Source organism: Balaenoptera musculus, chromosome 8 (assembly GCF_009873245.2).
Source record: "Balaenoptera musculus isolate JJ_BM4_2016_0621 chromosome 8, mBalMus1.pri.v3, whole genome shotgun sequence".
In the NCBI taxonomy this organism is placed as follows: domain Eukaryota; kingdom Metazoa; phylum Chordata; class Mammalia; order Artiodactyla; family Balaenopteridae; genus Balaenoptera; species Balaenoptera musculus.
The window spans coordinates 13,429,202-13,438,645 of record NC_045792.1 but is presented as its reverse complement, the minus strand read 5'-3'; the positions used below and the strand labels follow the sequence as shown (position 1 = coordinate 13,438,645).

Genomic DNA, 9,444 nt, shown 5'->3' with positions numbered 1-9,444 from the left:
CATGCAGTGGTCCACCCCTGGGGGGCAGGGGGGAGAAGGGCTGCACAAGGCAGAGATGGGGGAGAGGAGGAGGTGGCGGGTTGGCCCTCAAGGCTAAGGGAGGGGGGCGGGCCTGGGGAGAGAGGAGCAAAGCAGAGACAGACAGGAGGACAGATTCCAGAGGCTTGGTTTTATTGTACAGTATTCTTTTTCCTCAGTGAGATGCCATAAGCTGTGGTGGCACTACACACGGTCACAGGACGGGGAAGAGCCGCCGGGCGGAGAGCTGGGTGCTGGGAAAAGCCACCCCTCGAGGCATGTCCACTTATGGGTATCACCCCACGGCCAGTCCCAGGCCCCCGAGAGGTCCCTGAGAAGGCAGGCCTCTGGGACGGGGGTCCTTTGAAGGCTCGGGCGCTGCTGGGGGAAGACGGAAGAGCCTCCTGGGGGAACGTGTGGGCCGAACTCTGTGTGGCTCCACCAGGCCTGATTTACTGCCTCCAGGTCTGAGTTCTGGAAGCTCCTAGGAGCTTGGGATAGCCTGGGAGGGGGCTTGTCCTCCTCTGCACCTCCCAACTGCCGGCCGAGCCAGTGAGAGACACTATTCTCCCATTTTTAGCTTCCTCGGTGGGGGGAGGGATGATGGACCCTGCCTTCCACCTGCCTCGCCAACCCATCAGCACTGCTTCCTGGGCAGAATCTGCATTTTCACTGGACCAGACCCCGGGCCCAAGGCCCCTTGGGGACTTCTGCAGGGTAAGAAGGTGGCTTTTTTCTGTGACAGAAAGTGCTCGTGGAGATGCTCGGTTCTCTCCTCACAGGATGGGCCACAAATGCTTGGCAGTGCCCTCACATCCGGGGTCTTCAGGCGCCATCCCTACTGCTGAGGGATGTGCTAGGGCCAAACACACCCCTCCCCCTCCTCGCCCAGGTCTCTCCCAGGCCTCTAGTCCCGGTGGGCAAGGATGACCGGCCCCAGGGACTGATACCCCTCCCCTCCTTCTACTCCTCCCTTCCCCTCGCTCTCTATCAGGTCCCCAACCCTGGCTTCCCTTTTCGCAAACTGCCAAAGAAAAGGTAGGATAAGCCCTAAATAAACCAGACAGAAGCAGCTCTGGAACAAAGAATACAAATAGGCAGTGGCGTGCGGAGAGGGTAGGGGGTGGCCGTGGGGGATGGGAGATGATGGCATGCAGCACTGGGATTCCTTAGGGGCGGTGGGGTCCCCACTTCTCCCCAAGGTGTGTGAGAGGTTGCGGGGAGGGGGGTCAACTGACTCAGAGAAGTAGGGTCTCTGGACTGGGCCTTGTGGCTTCCCGTGTTCTCCGTGGGCCCAGCCGGTCACAGGGAGATGAAGTCCATGGCCTGCAGGAGCGGCAGGGAGAACAGGAGCGGCAGCAGCCACGAGGTGTTCTGGGTCGGCAGGCTTGTGCCGCCGCACTTGACCAGTTTATCTGTGGAGAGAGGACGGGGTAGAGAGGCAGGGCGGGAATGGAGAGCGACCAGGACTCGGGCAGGCCCAGGCCCAGAGCAAGGCTGCTTTCCCTTGGGGAGGCTGGCGCCATGATGTCTTGGCTGGAACCAGGGCCAACCTGGTCTGACAGAACCAACCGTCTTTCCCATTTGCCGGTTCCTGAGCCCTTGGACAAATATCATCACAAGAAAACTGTGGGTGAGGAGGCTAGTGCCCATCCTGTTTTCCAGGTGGGGAGAAGGAGGTTTGGGGAGGCCGAGCGATTTGCCCACAGTCGTGGGGGAAGCGGCCGCCACACCACTCTGCCTGTCTGACTGTCCCCTTAGCCCTTCCCCCATTCATGCTGAAGGTGGCGATTCCCCCCCGCCCCACCCGGGCACAGGCAGCAGTGGGGGGAAGGGGAGAGAAGTTTTGGGGCCACTCCCTATTGTGGCCCAGCCAAGGGGACTGCCAGCTGGCCCAGCCAGCCCGTTCCTCCCCAGCCTGCCTCTCCCAGCTTCCTTGGTCTTGTTGGGGGTTTGCCTCACCTCTGAGCACAGAGACATTCCTGTTGGAGACGATGGGAGTCTGGCCAGAGAGGTGGAGTGCGCATGTGTAGGTTCCCTCATCCTTGGTGGTGAAGTCGGACAGGTAGAGGACCTTGAGATTGTACTTGCTGAAGAAGTTGGTTCGGGAGCGGTATGCATGCTCAGGGACCCCAATGGTGCCAAAGAGCACGTGCTTCTTTGTCTCACGGGTCAGGCTGAACTCGTACTGAATGGGCAGGTTGGTGGTATTCTCATGGCGGCAGTCTAGACGAAGGCTCTGGTCCACCAGGCAGGCTGTCAGGCTGGTCACCTTCTGCCCACGGGCCACCTGTAAGACTGGCACCAGCAGTGCCCCCTCCAAGTTGGTGAGGACCTGTAGAGCAGGGGGCCTCCCATCCACATTAACAGTAGAGAAAGGCCTGGCCAGGGAAGGGCACAGGGTCTGCTCTCTGAGCACCTCTCCCCACCCAGAGGTCCCTGAGGGCCAGTCTACCTTCCCTACTGCAGGCCCCAGCCTACCTCCCTTTACTGTAGTCGTGGGTCCCACCAGTATGTTCCAGGGGCAGGAGACCTTGGGGGAGTTGATGCAACATCCTGGTTCACACTTGGAGATTCCAGCTCAGTATGGGGCAGGCTCAGTGAATTGTGTTTCCAAAAACCATCCCAGGTAGTCAGAAGATCAACTAGGTTGCTCAGCTGACTTAGGGATAAAAGGAGCCCTCTCTCTCTCCCTTAGTCACCTCTACTTTCTGAGGTCATGAGGAAGAAGCTAGCTTCTCTGAAAGGAAGGCAGCCAGGGTGTTTGGAATCCCAGCCCTGCCCCTTGCCCGGTACCTGTCAGCAAGAGAGTGATGCCAATGGTAGGGTTCATGGTGCCGAGAGCTCAGTCCTGGATCTGGGGGTGCAACAGGATGGGAATCAGCCAAGAGGTGGGGCAGGTGTGCCCGCACTTACTGCCAGGGCTGGGGGCCCCTGGGAGACATGCCATAATGGCCACGGTGAGCATCCAAGCCCCTCTCTACAGCCCTCTCCCCTCCCACCTCTCAGTGAATGTGACACTGCCACTCAGCTCTTCCCCATCTGGGAAAGCAGTGGGGTTGGAGAACACACCCTTCGGTGGTGTGTATGTGTGCTGAACACTTACTAGCTGGGTGGCTTTGAGTAAGTGTCTTTAACTTGACCGTTTCCTCTTCCTTCAGGAAGTCAGGGACTTCCTAATTTTTTAATTGTAAAATTTGCAGAACACACAATTTATTATTTTAACCATTTTTAAGTGTACAGTCTCCAATCTCCAGAACCCTTTTCATCTTGCAAAATCAGAACTCTCTACCCATGAAACAAAAACTCCTCATTCAGGGCCTACCTATTTCTCGTTCAGAAGAAAATCCCCAATGCCCAAACAGTTCCTGGCATACAACAGATGCCCAAAAGATACTGAATGAACCTGGGCTTTAGATACCCACAGGGTTGTGATGGGGATTAAGAAAAATGACAAACATCTGGCACTGTTGAAGAGTAAGTGATCCACAGCGTTAGTCTTTGGCCTCTTAGACGAGTGTGGTCAGGAATGTGCGGGGCCCCAGGTAGGACCATACTTGGCACACCACTAAGGGTGTTCCTGACTGTGTGTGGGGAAGGCGACAGTGCCATCCTATTGCATAGGTTCTCTGCATCAGAACCAACATGTTTCCAACCGTCCAGCTCTCTGGGCAGGATTCCTCGGCCTGCAGCTTTCCAGTCCAGCTTCGGTAGCCTCCCTGCCTAGGCTCTCCGCCCTGTCTTTTTTTTGCAGCCTAGGCTGAATCTATATCCTGGCAAGGCGACACAGAGCGGGTAGCCTAGCCCGTCTGCAGCAGTGCTCGCCAGGGAGAGGCCACAGCAGGGGCGTGTGCCTGCGAGTGCGAGGGGCCGTGCCCTGGTGCGTGTGCCCTGGTGCGTGCGCCCTGGTGCGCAGGGCGCGCCGCTAGCCGCATCTAGGGTCCCCGGCGTTCAGCCCAGTGGGGTGAGGGAGGGGGAAGGGGGCGAGACTGGGGCTCCCGGGTGCCTGCGGCTGCAGTCGATTCCCTCTCAGACCCCTGCTCAGAGGGACCCGGAGGTGCCGTTGGGGAAGAAAGGGGGGCCGACATCTGGTTTAGATTAGCAGACGCTGAGTTACAGAGGGGGTGGCGAGCTTGGGATCTAGGAGAGGAAGCGGGGGAAGCAGCGGCTAGAACTAGAAAGGAAGAAATGGGGCTGGGACTCAAGGGGATGTAGAGCCAAAGGGAGGGGTAGACAGCTGGAGGGGAGGTGCAGTCTGTCTGCCTGTCCTCGGCCTTGCGTCCCCGCAGCTCAGAACCCGGAGAAGCTTTGCGCTCCCTCCTCTGCAGCCCGCGTTCGACTAACCCCACCCTTATTCCGTGTCCCTATTCCAATCCTCTCCTTTCCCAGTTGAGGTCCTCCTTCCCCCTCTCTCATCCTTTTCCAGTTCTCGCCTCCCCCGTCTGCCTGCCTTCCTCCCAGTCCCCGCCCCAGCCCCCGCCCGCGGCACTGCGGTTTCCCGTTCTTTGGATGCCCCGCACCCAGCCCGCAGCGAGGTCGCAGGGCAGAGATACCCTTCAGTTTGCGGTCCTCCGTTCCCCCAGTTTCACCGTCCCCCACCCCCGGTCCCGCCTTCGCAGGCTGGCTTTGGGGACGTCTGGCTGGGGAGCAGAACACAAGGCTTTCCTTGGCGCCCTTCCTCCCCGTTCTCCTCCAGCACCCCAGCCCCAGGCGAATGTTCCCCAGCGGGCGAAAGTTTCGCCGCGGCCCCCGGCCTGCAGCAGTTGCGTCCGGCTCCTGCCCCTGCCTGGCAAGCAGGCCCCTCCTCAAGCACTGAGCGGCTCCTTCCCAGGGCGCCCTCCGACCGTTTTCCGAAGCCTCGATCGGGAGGGCTTGCCTGGGCGCCAGGAGGCCTGCTATCCCTGCGCCCCGGGTCCCGCCCTGCCTCTGGCTCCTACCTGGGCTCCAGTTCTCGGCCGCAGCAGCCTCCTCTGGATGCGCTGCCGCCTCCAGTTGCTACACCCTGCTCGGCGCCCGCAGTTTTCACCAGGGGTGGGAGAGGAGGAGCGGGGAGGGCCCGGGGGCTCGGCCAATCAGAGGCTGAGTGGGTAGCGGAAAAAGGGTGGCAGAGGGAGGAGGAGGCGGTCCGATATTGGTGTGGGAGAGTGGCCGTCCGCAGCCAAGGGGGGCCCTCATACTGTGGCTGGCGGACCTGACCAGGGATGGAGGGATTCAGAACCCTGGAGATCAGGGTGGGGCCGCTCGCCGCCTCCCAGAGCCCCGCCAAGATCGCTTCCCTTTTTTTTTCGCTTCCCTTTTAAGGCTTTAATCCTTTCTTCTGACCTAGGCTTCACAAGCCTGTGGGGAAACCCAGGGGTAAGGGATGGATGATGGAGGCCAGCAACCGGGCCCCCTTAGGCAGCGCCCATGCCTCCTCGTTTCCTTTTCAGCTGGAGCCCATCTCCACAGGAGCCGCCAGTGAGAGGTTTTTGGTGTTGGAATATTCCAGGTTTTCTCCAAAGGAAGATGGTAGGATGTTTTTCCACATTGGAGCAGCCCTTCAGAAGCAAGGCAGCACCTGGTCTTTCCTGGTCCCCAGCCCTGCTCCACCCCCTCACCCAACCTAGAGCACCCAGCCCTTCAGAGGCTTTCTGCTCTTGGGCACTAAGTCTCCCTCAGCTCCTGGGCTGGCACTTCCTGGTGCAGACAGCTAGAAGGTTCTTCTCAATTTCACGTACTCCTCCTGCCCCCACTCCCACCCAAGTCCTTGAGTACTGTCTGCTTGGTCTTCAGACAAGGGAAAGGGTGCCGCCCTCTATCAAGCGTTCTGCTGGGCACATGACATCCATGGCCACAATCTGCTGGGTTCATCTCAGCCCACTCTCCATCCCACTTCATGATTAGTAAGTGGGAGAGCTGGCCGGTCGACTTGGGGTGTGGAGCCCCAAGTCCTCAGTGCTGAGCCACTCCATGGCTGCATCCCAGACCAGTGGGAGGGGAAATTGTGGAACTGTGGGAAAGGGGAGGAGACGGGACCAACTAGAAAGGAATACCACGCTTTTAATCCCCTGGGGCACCTGTCCTTGCCCCATTAATTTGAAGTCATCAGAAGCCCTTGGATTTTTTTTTTTTTTTTTAACAGCCAGTGCTGATGACTTGTCTCTCCCAGCCACGGGTGAGGTGAATTTTTTTTGAACAAAGGTTTATTTGATTGATTTGCATCCTTGTGGCATCTTTGTGAATTCTGGTGGGGACATCCTGTGGGCTGGCCCTGCCCCCCTGACTACCCATTCTCCTATTTTTTCATAGACATTGGTCCTGGCTCCTTCACTGCAGTTTCCATTAGTGTAATGGCACTGTTGGAAGCCATCCCTGGGCTTGCAAGTGGGAGATTTACTTCCCTCTCCCTCCCTTGGAGGTTAGGTGGCCTCCTGATGCTTAGAGTGATGGAATTTTCTAACTGGAACAAGCCTTGCAGATGGTCCAGTCCAGGGGCCCTTGGCTCTGGTAAAAAAACCAGAAGCTCCTGGGGCACTTTATGAGAAATGCCCCTGCCCCTGCCCCCCTGGGATCTCCCTAGTCTAGTAGAGCTGCCTGAGTCTGCACTTTTCACAAGCTCCCAGGCCTGGGACCATCCCTCTTCAAAGATCAGGTGACCTGGCTTCTCATTGTCTGGAGGGTAATTTTTAAGGCCCTGGATGTCCTGGCCCCTGGCGGCCGACCTCCACCACCACCTCATCTTTCCCTTTCATCTTCCTGCTGCATTCCAGACGTGCTAGCCTCCTCCTTGGCACTCCACGCAGTGTCTTCTTTCCTGCTTAACAGCTTTCTGGTTCTCAGTCCAGGGATCTTTCCTATGAGAGCACAGTTGCTTTAGTTGCTTTAGCTTCAGCCTAACCGCTCCCCCCACCCCACACCGGAACACACACACACACACAGATGGGGCTGGAGATGGTTACTTGTTTTGGCAAGACATGAGGATACGCAGAGGCCCCTTAACTACCAGAGGTATCTGGGCTCTGTCTGGACAAGACCCTGGATGCTCTGTTTTCCACTCTATGGCCCAGTCTCTGAGTGTTGCTGGTTGGAAGGCCTAGCTGTGCTATTTTGATAAGTTTATGAGGACCTGGCCTATTTTCTGGGTCCCCAAGCACTTCACTTCAGGAAGGGGTGGGGAGTGTGGACTCTAGAGGGTGTGGCAATTGTGTGTCAGCTAAAGCAAGGTCTCCGGCTGGATGGAGTTAATGGCTCAAATGAAACATTTAGGGGCTGGGATGGAACACAGGGTGGTGATGGGGAGGAGATTTAAAACTCCCATTTGCTAATGGCACAGGATAGGAGTGCTGAAAGCAGGAAGGGTTTAGAGGAATCCACCCAAGGCAAGATTTACTGGCAGACTGTGGCTGCCCTGTTGGTCCCTTAGATCTTTCCTCTCCCATCATCTCCAGTTGCCCCATCTAGAGACACATGGAGTAAATACTCCTCTAAAAATGCACATTCTGGGACTTCCCTGGTGGCGCAGTGGTTAAGACTCTGCGCTCCCAGTGCAGGGGGCCCGGGTCCGATCCCTGGTCAGGGAACTAGATCCCACATGCATGCTGCAACTAAGAGTTCGTGTGCCACAACTAAGGAGCCCACCTGCCACAACTAAGACCAGGCGCAACCAAATAAATAAATAAATATAAAAAGCAAACCAAAAAGTAATAAAAATGCACATTCCTTTAGGATAACCAAGGGACTACCAGCCATTCACTCTTTTTATTTCCCTATTTCATCAGATTGTCTTTTTAATCACAGAGGTGGCAGAAGCCATCTCATCATTTTATAGCTGGAAAATGAGGCCCACAAAGGATAATGATTTGTCAAAGGTCAGACAAATATTTTGGAGCACAGGCAAGACTAGCTAGATCCCAGATCTCCTGACTCCATGTACAGTGCTCTCCACTGCTCCCAGGGTGGTTCTTCAGACTTCTGCTAGACTGACTTCACTGGTGCATGGTGAATTGAGAAAAACAAGGACAACATGGGGTACTCTGAACATAGCTGTCAGGTTGCTGCTTTGTTCTGATCGCCTCCTATTCACTCTGTTGATAAGGGAGGATTCCCAGATTCCCACCCTAGGGTTTTGGAGATGGTTGAACACATGACACCTGACACTGGACAGATGTGATTGACAGCAGTTTATTAGTCACCTGTACTTACAGCCCGGAGGAAGACACCACATGCCAGGCACTGCCACTCAGGAGCTACACTCAGGAACAGTGAAAAAGCAGGAGCTGTGAGAGGCAGGCTTTGTCGTATCCAAAGGGTGGAATGCTCATTTCCCGCAGGAGGATATGATTGGCTTGTCTGAATAATTCTGTGGGCTGGCAGGGAACGGAAGCCTGATTCTCAGGGATAAGCAGGGATTATGCCTGGTCCCTGTGAAAAGGAGGGTTAATTGACCAGAAGAACTTATCAGCAGAAACTGATAATTGGGAAGGAGAATTTGTGGTTAGGCCACTTGAGACCCTCCCAATTAGATCACATGTTAAGACAGCTGTTGAGCCCTAATTTTGGGCAAATTGAGGCCACACACCGGCCCTTCCTTGCAATGGTCTATTTTTTCATTCTAAGGTTATACCTTTCCACTTTTTTGAACTGATGGTGGTAGATGGTGTGTTTTTAATGTCCCTTCTAGGCACAAAAAGAAAAGTGGTAACTTTCTGTTGCTCCTCAAACTTCTTTGGAAATATGAGTAGTCTATGAAATTGAAAAATCTTGGAACCACTGCTTGACCCTCTGCTGCCTCTCCTAATCTCTAGTTGAGGTCAACTCCTTGAGTGAGGTCACTCCCGAAGAACTGCATGTTTGGTTGGAGAGTATGACAAAAAAGAGAAGTTTCTCTTAGAATGCAGGGCAGAGGGCGAGAGGTCAAAGCACCAATGGAGATAACACTTCCAACATTTATTTAAGAAGGTTTATTCATGAATGCTTAACTAATCAAATAATTAAAAGACATTATTTTTTACTTTAAAAACTATTTATTTATTTATTTTTGGCTGCTTTTGGTCTTCGTTGCTGCGTGTGGGCTTTCTCTAGTTGTGGTGAGCAGGGGCTACTCTTCGTTGTAGTGCGTGGGCTTCTCACTGCAGTGGCTTCTCTCGTTGTGGAGCACAGGCTCTAGGTGCGTGGGCTTCAGTAGCTGTGGCACGCAGGCTCAGTAGTTGTGGCGCACGGGCTTAGTTGCTCCACAGCATGTGGGATCTTCCCGGACCAGGGCTTGAACCCATGTCCCCTGCATTGGCAGGCGGATTCTTAACCACTGTGCCATCAGGGAAGTCCTGAAAGACATTATTGTTAGGCACAATGTTCTAGACACAGGGCTAGACCCTGGGAATACAAAGATCAATAGAGCACAGTCTGCCTTCAAAGGCTTGTCCAGTGGGGGAGATGAAAATGGTAAAT

The 9,444-nt window shown here is 55.4% G+C and overlaps 1 protein-coding gene across 1 annotated transcript; it reads right to left on the bottom strand.

Annotated features, from left to right (window-relative positions):
- Nucleotides 1-150: 150 nt before the first annotated feature.
- Nucleotides 151-5,101, bottom strand: THY1 (Thy-1 cell surface antigen). Its single transcript, XM_036860081.1, has 4 exons — nucleotides 4,956-5,101; nucleotides 2,815-2,875; nucleotides 1,981-2,316; nucleotides 151-1,433 (listed from the first exon to the last, which is right to left on the bottom strand). Exons 2-4 carry the CDS (start codon nucleotides 2,849-2,851, stop codon nucleotides 1,321-1,323), a joined length of 486 nt encoding a protein of 161 aa, XP_036715976.1. The 5' UTR covers nucleotides 2,852-2,875; nucleotides 4,956-5,101; the 3' UTR covers nucleotides 151-1,320.
- Nucleotides 5,102-9,444: the final 4,343 nt, after the last annotated feature.